The 23628-nt window shown below is 43.1% G+C and overlaps 1 protein-coding gene across 1 annotated transcript in view; it reads right to left on the reverse strand.

The window, feature by feature from the left end:
- Positions 1 to 23628, reverse strand: part of SDK1 (sidekick cell adhesion molecule 1) — a 745496-nt gene that overhangs the window by 417977 nt on the left and 303891 nt on the right. The window contains exons 3-4 of the mRNA XM_070780283.1: positions 21116 to 21222; positions 18836 to 18983 (exon numbers count right to left, since the gene is read on the reverse strand). Coding sequence (XP_070636384.1) covers positions 18836 to 18983; positions 21116 to 21222 — 255 coding nt within the window. The remainder of the gene's footprint in view (positions 1 to 18835; positions 18984 to 21115; positions 21223 to 23628) is intronic.

Here is a 23628-nt window from a genome sequence, read left to right on the forward strand (position 1 = left end):
GTAAGACAGCAGAAAGTGCTAAGATGGTTACAAAAATTTTTTTAAGTTCTTTTTAAAATTTTTAGTCATTAGATGCTTTTCAAAATTTCCATCACTGAGACAATTCCTTAATTTCATCATGAGATCAAAGAACTGACTAAAATTTATCTGAGGCCTTTACAATTTATTTAAATTCATACAGAGTGTGTTAGATGAAAACCAGGCACTGAACAGACAGACACTCCACTCACAACCAGAGACCACAGACAAGCCACCGACAGGCCGCCAATTCCGCCTTCCTCTCCACCTTCAATTAACACGAGCATGGATTCACATCCATATTCACAGACAAAATTTGTAAACTTAACTACAATTTAATTCAATAATATTAACCCATACACAGCAACTTCAAAACAGACTATGATTTCTCCATATATATCTAGTTTTAAAATCAGAAAAAGTTAGTAAGATTATTGACAGTAAATTAGTTGTGTAAAGCTCACACCATGATACAGGTTTCAGGCAGAATACGAAGCTCCACAGAGCTTAGGTAAATAGTGATCATCATTGTAGGCAGAAATGACTTCCCAGTGATTTTTGTGGAATGAAAGACATGTGTTAAAATGGGTAGACTTCACACAGACAATTTCTAAATACCCAAGGTTACTCAGCATAGGTAATGCACAAAAGTGTCTCATGCATTAAACTATCTATAGACTCGGACTACAAAAATAAAGTATTCACATTGTACATGTAACCTCAGGACATAATTTATCAATCTTGGATATAACAATTTTCCTCGTCTTATAATGAATGGGCACGTCTCGACTGAAGAAGGAAAGATTCATGCTCTCAAAGATAAATAAGTTCTAAGGGCTCCTCCCCATTTATAATCTTCCAAGGTAAAACAGTAAAATTCCGTCAGTGGTGATAGAGACGGAGCACTGAAACACCAAGAATCATCATCCTGGGTGAAGTGTGAGTGTGCCTGGTAGGGCTGTTTGAGCCCAGGCTTTCCAATCTGTCCACAGCACACTGTGTCCAGAGGGCCTTCCAACTTATGGCCACGGCAGCGAGGAGACTGGGCCTCTGCCCGTCCCGTCCGCAGAGCGGAGTCCAGCGGGTGCACGTTTTGCCCGAGAGGTGGGGAGCACGGTACTTTCTCTCTCTCCCCGGGTCTTCCTCTTCGGCCCCACGTTTCCTTTTCTCCTCCTCTGCCGTGCTGGTGCTCTTTCTGTGATCGCTTCTGCCCCTCCTCTCCTCCTCTGCCGCCCCCACCGCCCCCTCCTCACTGTGTTTGTCCTGGAATTCGGGGTCTATCCACTACCTGTGGGCGCATTCAGGTAAGACACTCTCTTCTTGGTGATTCCCGGACATCAGCAGTCCTGGCTGCCTGCTCCCTTCCTGCTGTCTCTTTTTGTGGGCAGCTTTTTTTCTCTAAGTGTTGGCACTCTCAGAGCTGGCTTCTCTTCTTTTCTAACATCTCTCTCCCCTTCTCACGGTTTTAAATGCCACTTGTACACTGATAGATTTCCAATTTTCTGTCTCAAGCTTAGATATTTCCTTTGAGCTCCAGACTTTTGTCATTCCAATTGTTGATCCAAAAGTTGATCTCTGCACACCGATTCTTCACAGGCGTCTCTCTCAAACTTAGCATTCTTATATAGTAGTCATTGTTTCAGTGAATCAGAAACAAGAAGCCTGACTCCACAATGTACCCAATTGATCTTTAAGCCATTGAGTCTACTTGTTTAATCCTTATTCATTCTATAACTGTTGATTATACTTTGAACCTATAGCTTTAATTCGTCCACTTTCCCCAGTTGCTCTGCCCTGTCTTAATCCAAGCTGCCAGGGCTGCATTTGCAAATAAGATGTTTGCAAAGCTTCCTAAGGATTCTGTTTCCACTGTTACCACCTATTCTTCACAAAGCAAATCAGATCATGACACCGGCCATGCCTTTCCACTGCACTGAGAACGAAACCCAAACTCTCCTCCAGCGCACGCGATGGGGCCCCGCTGTCACCCGGGGAATCCCCACACTGTCGCCACGCAGATTCCTCTCAGGTCTCAGACCACCCGGCTCTTCACCACCTCAGCTTCTACCAGCAGTGGACCAGAACATGCAGCTCCATTTCTTCATGTCACTGGCTCCTCTCTCTTCAAATTTTGGTCTAAACGTTATATCCTTGAATAGGGCTGATTCTCTTGATGCATTTGTTCCTTTGCCCATGTTTCATCTGTTTACCCTTACCAGACTCTAAATTCTGTGAGAATAGGGACCCATGGGATGTCATCAGCTGCCAGAGTGTCTGACACAAGGAAGCATCTGGCAAGTGTTTCTCAAGGAAACAAAGGCACCTCTTTACCCACACAGAACTTAGCTCAAGAAAATTACAGAAGAAAAAAAAAGGTCCAAGGAAATATTTAATGACGATCAGTGAAAGTAAAAAAGAAGATTCAATAAAATATTTAGTGATCATCAGTCAAATGTAAAAAAAAAAATGCAAAAAACGAAAACAAAAAAACTCAGAAAAGACTACATGAGGTGTCAGGTGTCAAAAAATCACACACTGTATGATTCCACTTATATGAAACCTCCAAAACAGACAAATGAAGAGGGACAGAAAGGAGGTCAGCGTTTGCCAGGGCCCGGTGATGGGGGCGGGAGCGGGGGTGCTGGTGGTGAGCTACAGATGCTGGGTGTGGGGCTTTCTTTGGGTGATGAAAATATTCTGTTAGTGGTGGTGACTGCCCAGCTCTGAATACACTTGACCTTTGAACAATGCACGTTTGAACTGCACAGGGCCACCCACGTGTGGATGTTTTTCAATAGTAATATTTCCAGTAGTCATGCATGGATGTGAAAGTTGGACCATAAAGATGGCTGAGCACTAAAGAATTGATGCTTTCAAAATGTGGTGCTGGAGAAGACTCTCGAGAGTCCCTTGGACAGCAGGGAGATCAAACCAGTCAATCTCAAAGGAAATCAACTCTGGATATTCATTGCAAGGACTGATGTGGAAGCTCCAATCCTTTGCCCACCTGATGCGAAGAGCCAACTCATTTGAAAAGATTCTGATGCTGGGAAAAATTGAAGGCAAAAAGAAGAAGAGGGCAGCAGAGGATGAGATGGTTGAATCATATCACCAATTCAATGGACATGAACCTGGGCAAACTCTGGGAGATCGTGAGCGCAGTGAAGTCTGGCATGCTGCAGTCCATGGGGTTTTGAAGAGTTGGACATGACTTAGCGACTGAACAAATACTACAGTACTTGGGGTCTGTGGTCAGAGGAACTGGAGATGCAAAGGGCTGGCTGTAAGTTATATGTGGATTAACCCCAACACTGCTCAAAGGTCAACTGTATACTAAAGACCACTGAACTATACAGTTCAAAAGATACACTCTTTTTTGTAAATGATTTTTTTTTTAATTTCCATTTTTTGGCCACACTGTGCTGCATGTAGGATCTCAGTTCCCTGATCAACCAGGGATTGAGCCTATGCCCCCTGCAATGGAAGTGCAGAGTCGTAACCACTGGGCTGCCAGGGAAGTCCCCAAGATATATTCTTTTAAAAGGATTAATGATGAGTTGAGTTACATCTCAATAAAGCTTTTTTTATTTTTAATAAAAGGACTGTACAAGATGAACTACGCTGAAATGGCTACAATCCACTCACTAGATTGTGAGCCTTTCTGAGGCAGAATCACTGTATTGATCTTTTTATCCCCAGATCCTAGCACAGTGCTGACTGGTGCCTGGGCTGAATGGATGAAGGATGACCTTGAGATCAGTGACTGTCATTTGGATGCAAATTCTCCAGCAATTAGGTCTAACTAGGCTTTGCTCAGATCTGATTACAGCCAAGAATAAGCCCTCATGAGAAAATGATTCCGTATCACACAGACGGGACACTTTGTAATTCACAAAAGGCTATGATATCTGTTACTCTATCTGAATATCACACACAACAATAACATTCCTGTGAGGTGGGCCGGCCGGTTTATCATCACTTTCGTTTTCCAGATGGACAAATGGAGCCTCACTGAAGTTACAGACTGGCCCTAAGATACCTGCCTACACGTGGCACAGTGGGGTCAGAGAGCGGGTGAGACATGCCCACTGCAGGCTTCTCTTGCAAATCACAGCCCTCTTGGGCAAGCTGAGACCACTTCTGCCGTCCACATTCACAGGGATAACCTGGACGGCATCTTTCCGGTGCTCAGCTCTATCCCTGGCTCCATCACTAACCGAGATTTGACCCTAAATCATGGAGCTACTCTCTTTCCCCACACAGTCATCCACAAAATTGGTGTCATAAGACTTCCTCTACTTTCTTGACTGGGACATCATGAAGACTTAGAGCGGTCTTGCAGAAGGGAACAGAGATAAGCTGGACCCTCCGTCGCACCTCCACGCACATCACTTACCCTCCCACGCAGACCTTCCTCCTCCCGGGAACGCCAGCTCCCTCCGCTCCTCCACAGAACCCCAGCCAACAAATGGGCAGGATGTTTTCACATCAGACATTCACACAATTGGTGTGACCCCATTTCATGTGTGGAAAAAGCTACATCCCCCAAACACTAACTAGGCCTGCCCAGAATCAGGAAATGGTCAGAGTACAGCTGACTCTCAAAGTCGTCTCTTCTCAGAAAACCCAGAGTGCTGTCCAAAGCCCACCCCACTCCTCAAACTTTGCCTGCACACAGGACTGCTCCTATTGACACCTGCGTTCCTTGACCACTTCCATATACAGGATCTCCAGGACTCTGTGGGGGTACTGCTCCCCACCTCCTGAAAGGCTGCCACTCTTCCCACAAAGGGGGACCTGGGGACGCAGGCTGCCAACCAGACAAGCACCTCCTGCCCAGTTCAGCTGCCCTGGTCCCTGTGTGTGACCTTTGATCCTCTCCATACCCCGCTGCCCTGACCTCTCCAGTTCACAGCTCCCCAGGGCCCCGGCCCTAAGGGGCACAAGGGCCCGGAAAGGACACAGCCTGTGAATTTCTCTTGGCTCTAAGAACATCCTTTCCTTCCTGGAGTTTCCTTCTCCTCCTCGTTTGTGTGGGAGGAACTCAGACTGGTATCCAACGTTTCTTCCTGAAGACCCAGGTAAGACCAGATGTGAGCAGGCTTGCCACAATACAGAGCCCCCAAGTGCGCGTGTAAGCTACCGAGCCACACTCGGTGGCTGGCTCTCCATGCACACGCAGGTGATACGCATCCCAGAGCGTCACCAGAAGCTGCCCTGGCAGGCCAGGCCCTGCGTCCGGGTTACAGATGAAATAGTGTCACCACGTCTTCTTGACTTATTAACTCCAGCAGGATCTCCTGGCCTGGGTCCAAAGCATATTTCCTTCACAGGGGATTCCGTGCTTCAGGAGTGACTTCTGTGGATGACACCAGTGCAATTAGGTGCTTTTAAATGAACAGATAAGTGAATGAGTAAATGACCCGGATTTAGGGAGAGTGACGCGGACACGGATAATCTAAAAGGGAAGCTAATAAGCGGCACTGCTTTTTGATTGTGTAATAAACTCTGCGTGAGGTGCTCAGGTAGAAATGCCTCCCTGGCTGTCCAGCCAATGGTAAGACTGGCTTAAATTTCCCAAGGACGTTTTAAGAAGGGGGCACTGGAGGAGGCATCTCTCTCTCTCTGCTACAGGAGCCATTGACCAAGGACCGAAAATTCATTGCAAAACAACCTAAAAAATCCATAGTTCCAAATGAGCTGATGATTAGGAAGCTGACTCTGAGTACTAATGCATGCTTCCTTATATAATTGAGAGCATAATGAGCAGAGAGTGGATGGTGATAAGAGGTGACATTTACTCTACAGGATACAAAGGGATTTCACATCTGTAATTCTGTCCACCAAATCAACGTTCCCCAGGATAACTCCAAGAGTGTGGTAGGGTAGGTACCGTGATTTCATTTGGGATATCCCATCACATCATCTCTGTTGGGAGTAGTTAAAAGTCTTGCGTAAGGTCACACAGCTCCTAAGGGATGAAGCTGAGACAAAGACCTTTGTTTTCTGAGTCCCAGCCTAGTGCAGGCGGTCCCCACAGCACGTGCCCAGAATGAGCCAAGTTCTGTTATTTATTTATCCAAGAAATACTTTCCATTCATCCAACAAACATTAACTTCTCAGTATGGCCAAACACCGAGCTAAGTGCTGGGCCTCCAAAGACAAAGAAATAATCCAATTTAAAAATGGGCAAAAGACCTGAAGAGACATTTTTCTGAAGAAGGTATTCAAACGGTCAATAGGTACATGAAAAGGTGCTCAAAAATCACTAATCACGAGACAAATGCAAATTAAAATGACAATGAGCTATCACCGTACACCTCACCAAATGGCGATTATCAGAAGATAAGTGACAGCAAGTGCTACTGGGGATGTGGAGAGAAAAGAATCCTCACACGCTGTTGCTGGGAATGTGAACTGGCATAGCTACTAGGAGAACAATTTGGAGGTTCCTCAAAAAATTAAAAATAGACATCTTTGACCCAGCAATTCCACCTTTGGGTACATATCCAAAGGAAATGGAATCAGTATCTTGAAAAGATATCTATACTCCCACCATGTTCATAAGAACATTATTTATAATTGCCAAGACACAGAAGCAGCCTAAGTATTCACTGATGGATGAATGTGTATATGAATTTTATTCAGCCGTAAAAAAGAAGATAAACTTGAGGAAATTATGCTAAGTGAAATAAGTGAAATAAGTCAGAGAGAGACACTGTATGATCTCATATGCAGAATCTAAAAATCTGAACTCACAGAAAGAGAGAACAGCTTGGCGGTTCCCAGAGTGTGTCCTGGGGGAAAACAGACGATAGTGGTCTAGCCATAAGGTAAGTAGGTCCCGAGGATGCGATGGACCACATGGTCCATTACAATACTATACTGCATATTTGACAGTTGTTAAGAGAGTAGATATGGACCACATGGTCCATTACAATATTATACTGCATATTTGACAGTTCTTAAGAGAGTAGGTATTAAGTTTTCACCACAAGAAAAAGTCTTTAACTATGGGTTGTAGGGAATGTTAACTAAACTTACTGAGATACATATATATCAAATCGTGATGCTGCACGTCTTAATACATCTTAATACACGTCAATACATCTCAGTAATACTGTACTGGGGTGGGGGGAGGGGAGACAAAGAAAAACTGTTCCCTGCTTCTACAGGTTATTATAAGCAGCAAACAACCAACTTTATGCAAGGCAGATAGACAGACAGATGACAGCCATAAAGAAGCATATTATTTACTGGTACATACTGCCTCTTGGGAAACCTGTATGCAGGTCAGGAAGCAACAGTTAGAACTGGACATGGAACAACAGACTGGTTCCAAATAGGAAAAGGAGTACGTCAAGGCTGTATATTGTCACCCTGCTTGTTTAACTTATATGCAGAGTACATCGTGAGAAACGCTGGACTGGAAGAAGCACAATCTGGAATCAAGATTGCCGGGAGAAATATTAATAATCTCAGATATGCAGATGACACCACCCTTATGGCAGAAAGTGAAGAGGAACTAAAAAGCCTCTTGATGAAGGTGAAAGAGGAGAGTGCAAAAGTTGGCTTAAAGCTCAACCTTCAGAAAATGAAAATCATGGCATCTGGTCCCATCACTTCATGGGAAATAGATGAGGAAACAGTGTCAGACTTTATTTTTGGGGGCTCCAAAACCACTGCAGATGGTGACTGCAGCCATGAAATTAAAAGACACTTACTCCTTGGAAGGAAAGTTATGACCAACCTACATAGCATATTCAAAAGCAGAGATATTACTTTGCCAACAAAGGTTCATCTAGTCAAGGCTATGGTTTTTCCTGTGGTCATGTATGGATGTGAGAGTTGGACTGTGAAGAAAGCTGAGCACCAAAGAATTGATGCTTTTGAACTGTGGTGTTGGAGAAGACTCTTGAGAGTCCCTTGGACTGCAAGGAGATCCAACCAGTCCATTCTAAAGGAGATCAGCCCTGGGATTTCTTTGGAAGGACTGATGCTGAAGCTGAAACTCCAGTACTTTGGCCACCTCAGGTGAAGAGTTGACTCATTGGAAAAGACCCTGATGCTGGGAGGGATTGGGGGCAGGAGGAGAAGGGGACGACAGAGGATGAGAAGGCTGGATGGCATCACTGACTCGATAGACGTGAGTTTGAGTGAACTCTGGGAGTTGGTGATGGACAGGGAGGCCTGGTGTGCTGCGATTCATGGGGTCGCAAAGAGTCGGATACGGACACGACTGAGCGACTGAACTGAACTGAACTAATAAATGCATTTACAAATGCCTCTTGCTCATGGTTGTTGCTGTTTCAAAACAAAATGTGGACACAGATTTAAGAGCTAAAAAAAAGAGCAAGGTATGATTCAACTAACACATTCCGGGCTTGGCAACTTCAGAATTTATTGTTCATTAAAACTGTATTTTAATTATCCTAGTTTTAATTAAAGTATTATGTAGAGCTGGTGAAATGCAATTATGTGCAACTGACTTAAGATGTATAATAGGCTAATATTTGTAAAGAAATGCATTATTGTCACTAGATCTGCTCATGGAAAATGAAGTGGTATTTTATTTTCAAATGAAAAATTGGTACATAGAATATTAAACTCTTGCCATTAAACACTACATTGCCCACTCAAATGGAACCGAGTAACTGTAAGATGCCCACACCCACGCCCAGGCTACTTCCTCTGCACAGGAATGGTCCTCTGGCTGTGACATGCCCTGTGTCCCAAAGCAGGGGCGCAGGGTCAGCTGCCTGCACATGCCCAGGGACCTTCACCCTCTGCATCCTGCTGTGGTTAGAACAACCAGAACAAAAAGAACTCTCTAGGCTTCAGCAATCAGCATTTGGAAAGCCCATGGAGCATGCACAGGAAGCCAAGGCAGCGGTGCTGTGCCCCGGGGCTCCAGCACACTCTCTGCCCTGGGTCCCTCCTTCCCAGCTTATTCTAAGTCACAGACACAGCGCATGCTCAGCCACATGTACTCAAGACACTTCCAAAGCAGGTGTCAGGACGTGACTGCTGTGTGCAACGTCGTGTGGGTGACAGAGTGCCTCAGGCCTCATGTCCTTGAGCACCAGTCGGTCAGTCGCTTCTCGCCGGTTATCTCCTCGCCAGTCGGTCGGTCGCTTCTCACTGGTTATCTCCTCGCCAGTCGGTCAGTCACTTCTTACCGGTTATCCCTTCACCAGTTGGTCAGTCGCTTCTCACCAGTTATTTCTTCCCACACCCCTTACCAGCACATACCCACCCTGACTCCCTAAGAGTCTAAGTCCACCCACAAGGACTCAACCGGGCCCCCCTCCTGAACTGCATCACCAGATCCCGTCAAGTGGAAGGTACTGGATGGAGCAGCCAAGGAGAGGATGAGAGGATAGGAGGTGCCGGAGCACCCACCTCCCCTCAGTCCCCCACTCAGGCGCTCTACCACCCCACAGCCATAGTCGTCTGACTCTGCCAAACTGGATCACCCGTCACTTCCTCCCAATACAACACACAGACAACCAAAAGCCACCTCCCTCCTGCAAACCCTCCGCATCCTTGTTTCTCAGTCCTGTGTGCCAGGCTACATACTTCACCCTTCTTTGAACCCAACGACCTTCTCTGCAACTGCACCAGAACCTCTCAGCTTTCCTGACACAGTCCATGACCACAAACCACAAAGGTGCGGTTGCACTCAAATGGGCCTCTAAGTCCAGCGTGTGGCTCGATTTGCTGTTGACTCTCCAGATAATTATTTAATACCTTCACTTCTCTCCTTGTGTCACACTTCACTCTAAACGTATAACTTATTCCCAAGCACATCTGCAAACAGCATGCATCCAAGCTCTGTGTGGAAGTGGCCCTTGAGTCTACTCTCTTGCCCTCTACTCTAGCCCTGACGGGGCCCCCACCACACTGGGGCCCTGCTTCCCGTGCTGGTGGTAAGAGTGTCTGTGCTGCCCAGCCTCCTCCAGGACTCTGCCCCTCGCCCACATCTCACTGGGTCCCCATGTTCTCCTTCTCTAGGAGAGCATTTCTGTAGCACACAAACATTCTCAGTCATTTTGCACCTTGAACACTGGTGCTCCCCCCCCCACTATCTCATGGACACTTGCCATTTCACTGGAGCCATTCCCAATAAAAATCCCCCCAGAGTTATTTCAGCTTGCTATCTTTACAGCCTTCTCTGTTATTTTAAATATGCTAAAATTGTAATTACTGAGCATTTCCTAATTAGAGAAAATAATAAAATGATGACCAATATTTCCAACATCCTACTTCCTCCTGGGTTCAACATCCCTTGTCCTCAAGCTGGTCCTTAGCAGCTCTTCCAGCAAAGTTCTCAGAAATGTATATTCTCAATCTGAAAAGGTCTTCCTTCCTCCCTTACTCTTGGATGTTAACTTGGCTGGATATGAAATTCTGTGATGACCATTGTAGCCTCAAGTATGATCATCTTCTCTATTATTGCAGTCAACTGTCATCTAACTAATGTTTTGAGGAAATCTGAATTATGTGTATGGTTGCTTTTAAGGCTTCTTCTTTGTCTTTTAGGTTCTACAGTTACACTATAATAAGTTTAAATTTGGATTTAGTTTTATTTATCTTACTTGCAACCTTTTCTGTTTCTTGACTCTGAAGGTTCCTCATGTTAGGAAATACTGCAATAATTCTCTCTCTGAATGTTACCTGCCCCATTTTCTTCATTCTTCCTTTCCGGGGCTCTTCTTAGATTTCTACTGATTATTCTATCCTCTTGGCCTGCCTTCTGTATTTTCCATCTTTTTATTTCTGTGCTTTATTCTGAGTATTTTCCTTCAATCTAGCAAAACAATATTTCTTACTTTAGCTGTAATATTGTCTGCTCTTTCACCCATTCAATTGGTTTTTTAAATAAATGATTGTATTTTTCACTTCAAGAAATTTAGTTTTTCTCTATTTGGCTCTTTTTAAAGTCAGCACATTAAAAGATGTTCAACATCATTAGCCATTAGGGAAATGCAAATTAAAAAACACAAGGAGTTATAATTACATACCCATCAAGATGGCTAGAATAAAAAATAGTGACAAGATTGAATGCTAGTGAGGAAGCGAAGACACTGGGTCACTTCCACCACTGGTGGGGATACAAAATCATACAGTCACTCTGGAAATAGTTTGGAATTTCCTTAAAAAAAAAAAAAAAAAACTCAACACGCAAATACCAGACACCCAGCTGCTGTGTCCCTGGGCATTTATTCCAGAAAAATGAAGACATATTCACACAAAACATATACAAGAATATTTACAGCAGCCTTATTCATAGGGTGAAAACCTAGATACAACCCAAATGTCCTTCACCAGGTGAATGGTTGTATGAGCTGTGATATGTCCATGCAATGGAAAACCACAAAATAACAGGGACTTGGATACAACCCAAGTGTCCTTCACCAGGTGAACGGTTATATGAGCTGTGGTATGTCCACACGATGGAAAACCACACCATAAAAGGGAATCTGGTACTCACACCTGCAATAACCTGAACGAATCAGAACTATGCTGAATGAAAAAAGTCAACGGTAAAAAGTCACAGACCGCATGATTCCATTTACAGAACATTCTCTGAATGATACAATTACAGAAATGGAAACCAGCTTTGTGACTGTCAGAATTTGGGGCACGGATGAGGGTTGGAGGAAAGGGATTGTGATATAAACAGGCAGCGTAGCAGGAATATTCTGTGTTTTGAGTGTATCAGCCTTAATATCTTGGCTGTGATGCTGCACAACAGCCCTACAAGGTCTCACAACCTTGTGGGGAAGCAGCTAAAAAGCATATGGGAGCTCCCTGTGTGACTCCTAACCACTGCATACGAATCCACAATTAACCCAAATACCAAGTCTGATTAAAAATGAGGAAAAACCAAATATTATATGATTTCACTCATATGAGGGACCTACTGGCATCAAATATCAATAACCTCATATATACAGATGACACCACCCTTATGGCAGAAAGTAAAGAGGAATTAAGGAGCCTCTTGATGAAGGTGAAAGAGGAGAATGAAAAAGCTGGCTTAAAACTCAACATTCAAAAAACTAAGATCATGGCATCTGGTCCCATCACATCATGGCAAGTAGATGGAGAAACAATGGAAACAGTGACAGACTTCATTCTTGGGCTCCAAAATCACTGCAGGTGGTGACTGTAGCCATGAAATTAAAAGATGCTTGCTCCATGGAAGAAAAGCTACGACAAACCCAGATAACATATTAAAAAGCAGAGGCATTACTTTGCCAACAAAGGTTTGTATAGTCAAAGCTATGGTTTTTCCAGTAGTCATGTATGGATGTGAGAGCTGGGCAATAAAAAAGGCTGAGCGCTGAAGAACTGATGCCTAAAAACTGTGGTGCTGCAGAAGACTCTTGAGAGTCCCTTGGACAGCAAGGAGATCAAACCAATCAATTCTACAGGAAATCAATTCTGAATATTCATTGGAAGGACTGATACTAAGGCTGAAGCTCCAATGCTTTGGCCACCTGATGCGAAGAGCCGACTCATTGGAAAAGACCCTGATGCTGGGAAAAATTGAAGGCAGGAGGAGAAAGGGATGACACAGGATGAGATGGTTGGATGGCATCACTGACTCAACAGAGAAGAGTGTGAGCAAATCCCAGGAGATAGTGAAGGACAGGGAATCCTGGTGTGCTGCAGCCCATGGGGTTGCAAAGAGCTGGACATGACTGAGCAAGTAAACAACAGCAGCTGGCATCAAACTCTGGAGACAGAAGGTGGAGGGTGGATGCCAGGGGCTGGGGGCGGGACGGACAGCTAAGCGTGAACGCGGACAGTGTTTCAGTTTACAGGATGAAGGGGCTCCAAAGGTGGGGTGGTGGTGATGATGGCTGCCCAGCAAAATGAATACAGTTAATGACACTTAATTTACAGAGAAAAATAGTTAAGGTAGATTTCAGGCTACACATAGTTTGCCACAATTTCAAAAAAATTTCCAAAAATAAAACCCACAAACACTTCAAAAGATGTACCACTGTGCGTGGAATACAACCCAGATTCTTTCCCAAATTCTGGCACCTCCAGGATCCCATTTCCCCTCTTGGGCCCCTTCTCTGTCCACTCTCTGTTCACAATGCCCTGAGCACCAGACCACCAGTTAGCAAAGGCGACAGGCTTTGTCCTGGATTTGCATATATGTGACCCCACTGCTCAGAATATTCGTCCTCTAGATCTGTGCATGGCTCGCTCCTCCTCCTTCGGACAGGAGCCCAAGAGTACAGTGGGGCAGAGGGGCAAAGTGTGGGCTCAGCACCGACCAGCTGTTGGCCTCTCTCTGTCGCTGCTCCTTTCAGCAGAGTGACAGTAATGTTAATAACAATACAACCCACCGGGCTGCTGTGGGGCTTCGGTGAATCAGTACAGAGAAAACACTTCAAGCGGCGCCTAGCACTCAAAAAATACCTAAAAACAATACTTATCAACAGCACCTCAAAAATATCACAGAAATCATGTCCAACAAAAGAAGGCAGAAACAAAGGATTCCGTATTCTGTGATTCTATTTATAAGCAATTCTAGAGTAAGCAAACTAACCTATGGTACCAGAGTGAGATCAGGGGCAGAGTGTGGCGGGACCAGGGGTAAGAACTGTCCTAGGCAACTTGGTTAGGAGGGTGACAATACCCGTGTATACACTTGCTAAAATTCATCAACCTGTGTCCTTAAAATCTGTATGTCCTGTTGTATGTAAATTACAACTCAACAAAGTGGATTTTAAAGCCTCACCTGCACAGAGGCGTCCTTGGCCACACCCCGCTCCTGCTCAGCTCTCTCCCACCCACCTTTCTACACCCCTCGTCACTTTCATCATCCTCTGGATACGCCTGTGTTTCCACACTGGACCATGACTCCGGGAGAGCAGAAGCTCCAATGTCCTCAGGCCCCTACCTGGCCTGAGCAGCTGGAACAGTGCCTGGCACAGAACAAGTGCTCAGCAAGTACCTACTACATGCAGGAAGGAAGAAAGAGCAGTGGAGAGGCAGGCCTGGCCCTGAGCATTGCTGGTGCAGACACCAGAAAGGACCTCAGAGGCCACCAACGATGCTGTCCTCATTTTTGACACGAGAAAATGGAGGCAAAGGAGAGTAAGTCATCTTCCCAAGGTCAGAATTAATGGTGGAAGCAGGTCTGGAGCTCGCATCTCCTAGTCTTCTTTACTTATACAAATATGGCTCAATTCACACGTATAGACATACTCTATAAACATTCACAAAATGCCTATAAAACATAATATGAAAATTTTAAAAGCATATTATTTTGAAAGCCCAGTTAACTATAAAAATATTATTACAACCAGATCTACTTCATTCAAGCATTAAGTTGTGACTCCCAATACAAGTGCTAATTTAAATACATCTTTCTTGCAGCACCTGAAATGAAACGGTAATAGGTTAATGGATGTTGGAGTATTTAAGCATGGACAATCATGAGTCAGACTGTTTTCAAGTCACCTGGGATGCTGTTTCCTGCCCATACTTCACAATTCAGCTCATTCTGAGCAAGTCATCTCACAAAACTGACTGCAGGTTTGAAATATTTAGTCTATAAACCTCGCATTCCTAGGAAAACACATACCTGTACACTTGTGCTTACACATTCCCGTCAGGTAGGCTAAGGGTGCAGTTTGAGAGTAAGAACCTGCAATTAAGCAGAAGAATGGCACTGCACAGAACACGTTTCTGCGTCCTAATCTGATAACTACCAACATGAATTACCTCCCGGAGGTAAGAGGAGTACTGAATGACATCAGCATTCACATTTCATATTTTGAGAAATAAAAGGAAACAAAGAACATATATCTAAGCTGAAATAACACAGAACAATTTTATTATCAAAGTAGACTATACTTATAAGGTAAGGCTATACTCATCTCTGACGTGCAAAGATAGCAAACTAACTGTTCGGATTCAGTAAATCAGAAAAACACATAAGCACTTTTTTCATCTTTTCAGATAAATAAAACCTATAATTACCAATTCAAAATTCCAAGTATATCTTATTCTCAATTCTTTCAAAATATTGTTTGCTTTTCCAAGATATATTTCGCCTTCATTAGCACCACTTTCTCCTGAGGTTTGTTATGTCTCTCCCCTACCCCCCTGTTTTGGTGAGGATGTTTATACTACTACAGGAATTTCCTTCACATTCCTCATTTGTTCCGTTTTTCCAGTATTGCATCTCTGCTCTGCACAGCACCAGGCCAAGGAGGGCGATAAACACAGACATCTTAGATGGTCAGGACTCAGGGGAGGTGAAAACCCCTTGAGGAGACAGCATCTACAGACACAGGGCAGGGTCGTGACTCTCGCTAGCTAACGTCTCCAGGGGAGATGTTGAAAGAAAGTGGCCACGTCTGCCACATGCTGGTCACAGGGACAGACCCTCAGCTTAACTGCTCCAGACCCAAGACACTTGCCTCCAGGTGAGACCCCTACCTTCCCACCGTATCAGTCCCCTGTGGAGCCCTCTGCCTTCAGTCCCTTTGCCGTGTTACCACCCATACACCACAGTTTCAGGAACTGGGACCTGCATCCCCTTGGGAGGTCCTGCTCCCTGCTCCTCGGGCCTCAGGAGGGGCCCTGGCTGCCACCCCGTCTGCTTCGGTTGGCCAGGCTCTGCAGTTCTCCAAACACTCCAACACGCTTCCTTGGTGCTTAGCCAGAGGCATCCTCTGTGACTTGCAGCCAAGAGCATCTTAACTGATACGATGGAACGCTCTGGGCTTTGTTCCCTGGCGTGTATGGTCCATATGCACTGTAAAGCCTGTAAGTAACAATACAGCAACCACCCCCAAGGTTCACCAAGCTGCCTTTGCTAACCTTGAAAGTGGTGTACACAACTGTCCAATGACTGGATCCCCTTGGCCATCCAAGGGGATGTCACTCTTAACAAAACAATCCAAAGCAAATGTCTACACCTTAATTAGAAGGGCGTGTTTGCCTTCTCTTTGTCAAGAATTTCTGAAGATAGGGACCAACAGACCCAATACAGAGAGGACAAACAGCACACATGCAGGCATGTTCACGGACGTGGGCGTGTGATTGTGTGAGCCTGTGGCTCATGGCAAACCCAGGCTAACCTACAGTATTTCAACTTGAAAGCTGCTGTTCTAAAACAGGAGGAAAAAGATGAAAGCAGTAAAAGGAAAAAATAAATCAAAAGCACGAAGAAGGTTCGGCAAAATAAAGTGAAACGAAGAATTGGCCTGATGCAGAAGAGAGCTTGAGATGTAGAGTCGGCAGACCTGGGTTAGAGCCCCGACTCTGCCATTTGTCAGCTATGCGCCCTTGGGTGGGTCATTTAACAACTCCAGTCTTCAGTTCTGATAGCTAATTATACCTGCCTCAGTAGGCGACTCTGAGGATTAGAGAAGATATGTTTAAAGTACTCAATAATAGCTGCTGTTAGTATTATTAATAGACTATTCAACTAATTTTTCAAGTTGAAAAACATTAGACTCACCTTTTCCCTTGAAAATGAAAAAAAAAAAAAAAAAGTCATTTAATTTTAAGCCTAAAGCTCACATTTCTCAGGTTATGAGATAATGTTAAAGCGTGGCGGGGAAGGGGTGGCAAGGTGAGGAGGCCCCTCCTTCCCTTGACGGCGGTCCATCCCTCCCGTGTGTTAGGGCGCTGACCCCAGGAATCGGTAAAAGCCGATGGAGAGGTCTGAGCTGCCTCAATAGGCGTGAAACACCTTGAGCCAAACGCTCCGTTTTAAGTGACGCCTCTCACGGTCAAGAACAGACCTAATGCCATCTGAGTTTTGTCTGCCCGCCATCTGGGCAGAGGCGATGCGTAAGTGCTCTTCCACCTGAGGTCTGAGCTGGACTTCATTGGAAGTGTAAAGTAATACATCTGTGAATGATGCATAAACTTGTGGAGATAACTACGCAAGTACTGATTTATGATACCTCGCACAGCAGGTACTTAATAAATATGGGGGTGATGATGAGGTGGAAAATACGAAACTAAAAGGCCTTGAGAAAGTGTAAATATCCATAATCAGCCTCATCTCATCTCTTAAAAAAAAGAAGCCATCAGGCATATTACTCTACTGAGACTGGAGATTTATCAGTCACTTCACGGTGGTAAGCAGACTGTCTGCTATGACACTAAGTTAAAGCCCTATGAGTATCTTTTGTGTTATTGGCTCACCAGGAATTAAGCAGTCTTCAGCAAGAAATCACAAGTTAAAAAAAAAAAAAAAAAAAACAAGCTTACAAAATTAAGAGTTGTTATTTCTTTCTGCATCCTTTTGTACTTGAATAAATGTTGTCTCAGGAACATAGCTAGACAATGGATTAACAAATGAATTACTTTGTAGTTATTTGCTACTGAATGAAAATAATCCTCCACCACAGACACTAATTAGAAGCTCCAGTGTTTGAGGGGAAGCCTAAGTCAACCTACCCGCCCTTCCGAGGACTGACTCTTTCCACCCGTGCCCAGCCACACTGTGCTCAACACAAGGACCTTCCAGAACACTGCACAGGAATCTACCTCAGCTGCCTTATTCTCAGCCCCACCACCCTCTAAGAAAACGAGAAATTGATCCCTTATCTCTGTTTCACGCCAATTCCAGAGGCATTTGTTATAATTGGAATCAATATAAACGTGGATACCTAAGCAAGTTTCAATAAAATACAGAAAAAGGGCATAAGTTATCCCATTTCCCAAGGTAATTTATATTTTTACTAGAATTTTAAAATATGGCTTTTACATATGTCAGTATTTTTCCTGTTTTCAATAACCAGGATAGAAACATTTGCTAAATAAGCTTAAGAATTATGTAGGCACAAACAGAGTTCTGATGCCCAGGCAGAAGAGTGGGGATTCTGGGCTTAAAGACAGGACCGAGTGGACGGTCAAGTGGGGAGAAAGCATATTTGAAAAACCATTCAGCAAATTCTCTTACACATAACCTTTCTGGGAAAAAAATAAAACCATTTTCTTCTCACAGTTTTTGTTTTTTTTTCCTGAGTGCAACCATCTGATGGCATAAATATTTGACATTTAGCCCAAGATTATAGCATTTCATGATCCTTTCAGAAATGTCCATCCTCAAAACCTTTATATTCAGTATATTATCTTTAAATTACATTGCAAAATGCCCACTTATGAAATATATCCGAAATGTTCTTTTTAATCACTTAAAGCTTTCAAATGCAGAAACTATCTTGCATTAGATAAATATCTTAAATGGGAGATAGGCAAGAACACCTTGAAATAATGCTTATCTAATCACAAAGCAACTGCTCTGCAATAGATGGGTGAACCACTAATTAGACAAAGGGAAATAAAACTGTCATGGTAGGATAAAAGGATAAAGAGAAATAAGCAGTAATTACTGTTTTATCGTCAGAGAAAGTAGTATCAAATGTGGCTCAGTAAAAAGAGGGAAAAACCCTACAGCTCTGTAAGTAAATACCAGAACTCATTAAATTAGTACTTGGAGCTCAGTACAACTCAGGATGACAATGGCATCTCAAAAAAGTGCATTCAGAAAAGGAGAAAAAAAAACAAACCACCATAAAGAGTGAGTGAGGGTGCTTTAGTTAGGGCATGTGCTATACTGGAGAATAACATTACATGAGGCTTTCCTTAAACTGCTTAAAAATGTCCAAGCCAGTCTTAAAATAGCTCTTGATTAAGGCTCGAGGTAGGTCTAGGAGACCAGGTTACTCTTTCTGAAGCTTAATTGGCACACTTAATATGTACAGTGGTACCGACCGGTGTCACGAGACGTGTTTCGAACTGCAGGTTTGGAACAACTTACATTCTGCTGCTGGGGATAATCTTGTGCCCGTCTCGGAACCACGTCACCTGGGGCCGGGGGCAGCTGCTGATGGGCGGCAAGCTGAGGACGGCTGCGCGGCCTTCCGAGACCACTCGTCTCTCGTCTGCATCCGTGAAATCTCCCATATCTGTAGAGGAAAACCAGACTTCTAAGTTCCAGAAGACTCTTTTTGAGAGGGAGGGAGGTCAAAGATGGACACTCTGTTTTATGGCAAAGTCACCGACGTCGCCCTCATGGAGCAGTGAGACCACAGAGGAGCGTTCCTGCCGATGAGTGCAGGCTGGGGGCGGGGAGAAGCGAGGGCAGGAGCCGCGGGCCTCCTGAGGGCCCACAGGACGCGTGCGTCAGCAGAGCTCCGTGGTCTTTGTGTTGCTGCCGCAACAGGACAAGGACACGTGTGCCACCGATTTTAATACTGACGTCTTTGTGGGAAAGCATCCTCCTGCTGCATGAAGCATTTGCCCAGAAGCGCTAAGAAAATGCCTTCGGATACCGCCCAAACCTCTGCCGCCGGTTCTGCCCAGGCAGCCCTGTTCAGCTTCGCCGCTGTTTCTGGGGTGAAGGCTTCCTGAAAGAATCTTCCGGGAGAAGTGTTTTTTTAACCATTAGTTCACTTTTGGAGCGTTCTCTAAACCCCATGCTACTGACTTCATTTGGGGCAGGTAGGTTTTGTTCCAGTCTTTGTGCTACTTACTGGTTTAGAGCATTTAAAAAATAGGATCACAGGGGAAAACCCAGACATTACAAGGTGGGTATATGTGGCCAATTTTAAAATTAGTACCATCTGAAAGGTTTGAAAAATTTTCATATTATGAGTAGCTACAGATATATGTATATACACATGGGTATGGAATTCATATACATTTGGAACAGTCTATAAAACATCTCTATTATCAATGAACTCGTGATTCAAAAGAAAGTATTTACTATGTTGCAAGCAGTATTTAATAGTCTAGGAAACATATGAAACAATGAAACGGATTAGGATATTCACAGGTAAAGTGAAATTTGTTATCAAAGAGAGAAATTAGAGATAAGAAAGTCTAGCCCTAGAGATAAAGGATAGCAAGAAAAAAGCCCAAAATTAAATTTTATAAACTAGTACTTAATATATTATAATAAATTCTAAGCTTATTCAAATATATTTTGAGTACTGACCTTAATTTTTTATTTGTGAATTGTTTTCAATTATTCAATTGAATAAAAATTCTGAATTATTCTGCAGACAGGTTTAGTTGAGTGACTTCACCACCACAATTCAGAAAAATGAAGCCTTCCTAGTAATTAAAACTAAACACGTATAGCATCAGCACCGTACACAGTCACTAGTAATTACAGGGGAAAAGTAGAATAACTAGAAATTATTTTATTTTATACAGTAACACTGAAAACTGCAAGCCTTAACTGGGGTCAAAATGACAAGTGAGAAAATACCTTCATCATTGGTTGACGTGACCCAATTTAGGAACTCTTTAGAATTCTCTAAAATCTATTATGAGGCATTAATATGCAACTTAAAATAACAACACTTTTTGCTTTCTTTTAAATAAAGAGACATTTTGGTTATAAATTCAGAATATAATAAAGCCTACAGGCCACTTTACATGGACCCTACCCATCACAGATTTTGGACTAAAGTATTAAAACTAAATATTAATACTGAAGTATTAAATACTTTGAATTGGCCGACTCCCCTCTCCACCATTCTGCTAAACACTACACCAAAATTCCAGTCCCTGCCTTCTGATATCCCCTCTGGTTACTTTTAAAAGTTTCATTCTCTAAAATGGTCTGCCCAGCAGAGAATTATTAACTCACTCCAGAATTGAGACATGCTATCCGTGGACTTGGGCAGTTGAAGGATTTCTAAACAAATCATCATTGGAGAGAACTGGCTACGAACAGACAAAATCTTATCTGAGTTTAACTTTTTTATTTTAAAAACATTTGAATCTGAATATAACAAAAGCTGAGAGCAGCTAATTCATAAAGCAGAAAGCATCTTGCTCATTTTTCCTATCCTCCACGGGGCCTTATCTCCTAAATTGAAAGAAGTGGCATTCACCTCACCAGCCCCACCATCATCGTCGGACCAGCTGCATTCGGTATTTACTTATCTCTCAACCAATTTTAGCAATTATCCTCTTCCAAATAGAACCCGAGATAGAAACTCAACTCCCACCATGGTCAAAGGTGACTTTGATTAGCGTGCCCACAGACACTGTTTAACATTTGTAGATGTTTTCACTGTGCACGTACATGCGACTTGAACTTCCGATCTTCTTTGCAAGAGTGCTCCCATTCTGTTCCGAACAACGCAGCGGTAAAACCCGGCATCCAGCCTTTGCAAAGATGGAATAACGTACCTGCCAAACAGCAAAAAGCAGTGTTAATGGTTGTATAACTACACAGCCAGCCATGACACCCAATCTAGTATATTTTGGTATCTAGCAGCAAAAATATTTTAATTTTGGTAAACTAATATCTATGCACCCCTTTGCTGACCAACAGGCTCACTGCAACCGCAGTTTATCTGTGAGGCTATGTAATGGCTGTTTGTCTCTCCAACTAGGCTGTGACTACCCCACACCCCATGGACCCGTCTTGTTCACCACTGTACCCCATGCCATCATGTAGACACATCACTCAAAATGGCCTCAATGAAAGATAACTGTTAAAAAGCTGAAAAGCATTCCACTTAAACTAGGCCTTTTGATTTTTTTTTATAATTCCTTTTCTTAGAATTTCTAAAAATTCTTTCTAGAACTGCAACAGTTATGTGCTCCTGCATCAAAGTTCAGACAACGCGGGATGAGACACAGGCCTCATTCAGGCGAAGCGAGAGGGACACCAGGACACAGCTCTGCTCCCCACAAAGAGCAGAGCCTTTGGGCAACATTCACTCCACACACCTGCCTTTCTTCTACACATATGGCCTGATATTAACTTTAAAATCTTTCCTGATTGACTAAAAGTTTCTTTTATTTGTATTTTCCATTCCTATGATTATAAATAACCATTCCTCAAATCAATGCCTTTCTAAAAAGATCAGTAAATATTACAGGGGGGAAAAGGTAGTTAGAAGATATGGTCTCCATAAAAGCCCTGGTTTTTTATAATTCAGGGATTTTTTGATTTTTTTTTTTTTTTTGCTAGGAGGATAATTGCTTTACAATACTGTGTTGGTTTCTGCCATACATCAACATGAGTCAGCCATAGGTATACACACGTCCCCTCCCTTTTGGGCCTCCCTCCATCCTCCCCTCCCCTGCCCTCCCATCCCGCCCTTCTAGGTGGTCTCTGAGCACTGGCTTTGAGCTCCCTGTAAGCATGTCCCCTGCCTTCTGAGCCTCCCTCCTCCCCTCCCCTCCCCTGCCCCCATCCCTCGGAGCACTGGCTTTGAGCTCCCTGTAACCCAAGATGTTTTTAATTCCATAAACAAGCAGGAGACAAGGGGGGACCACTTGAGGTGAGCAGCTCCAGAGCTCGAACCTCTCATGCTACCTAGGAGAGCACATTTAATAGGTTTCTAAGCTATGTTCACCAAGAATCAAGACTTGAGTTCTGGATACTTATTACACATGGAAGGGTGCTATCCTAAGAAGGAAAAAGAGAGCCTGAACCCAGTCAAATAGGCACCTACTTTCCCAAAAAGAGAAGACACCATGATGCTATCCTTTTCTAACAAATGCTCTGCTAATAGATACCTAGTTATCTAGTAACAGGTATCGTCAACTTAAAAATACTTCCTCTTACAAAGTATAATCAGAGAAATGTAAAAAAAAATAATAATTACCAGGTAAAAGGCACCAAGTAACATGTGCTTTATTTGCTCAGTTCCTACACATACCTTGAAATCACTTATATTCAACTAATTGCTCATCTTTTTACTCAAGTATGTCCAATTAGTCACCCAGAAAAAGGAACTGATAGGCATAATTTTTAAGTGAATAAAACATTTGGAAAATACAGGTAATTCAGTATTAAGCAAATATTAATCAAAGTGTGTTTGCCCCCGGATAACCATCATGAGATCTTATGGCAAGATTAATAAAATATTTTATGAAAAAATACTGCTGAGCCTTAGTCTTCAAAATTTTATTCTATACTGAAGAATGGTTCTTCTCAAACAGAAAATTAATTAGTGAAGACAATCAGAACAATACCAAACTGAACACAAAGAGTCAATGCCATTTATTTAAATTACAAATCAAGACTAGAAGAATAAGCACCTTTGATTATTATATACTGTGATTATAATAAGGAGGAGTTTTGAGATTAGGTTAAAACAAAATCAAGAAAAGTTTTTGGAAAAGAAATAACAGAAGTTACTGGAGTACATATTTGAAAAAATACAAGAACAGTTTCATGATTGCAACTTAACCACATTTATACGATTGTTATTAATATTTTGTATTTTTGGAATACCCTGAATAGCTTTTATATTCTTACTAATTTCTATCGTAATCCTATGTACTAATATGCAAAAACAGCACTGCTTTCAAACAGGGAGAAGCAGACACAAAACTGAATATTAGGCATATGCTGCTTTGTACTGTCTCTTAGTCTAATGTCTCACCAGGGAAAAGAAATATACAAAAAAGTTGCAAAGTATTCCACCTAATACAGGAATTCCTACACAAATTATGTTCACCCAACAGATGGGAATATTCAGCGCAAGCCTATTGTTTACAAACATACACTTTTAAGCAAAGAAAGTTCCCTGACTCTTTGTAAGAAAGCGTGATAAAATCTTAGCACCATATGCCACT

This window comes from Bos indicus, chromosome 25, assembly GCF_029378745.1.
Source record: "Bos indicus isolate NIAB-ARS_2022 breed Sahiwal x Tharparkar chromosome 25, NIAB-ARS_B.indTharparkar_mat_pri_1.0, whole genome shotgun sequence".
Lineage (NCBI taxonomy): Eukaryota > Metazoa > Chordata > Mammalia > Artiodactyla > Bovidae > Bos > Bos indicus.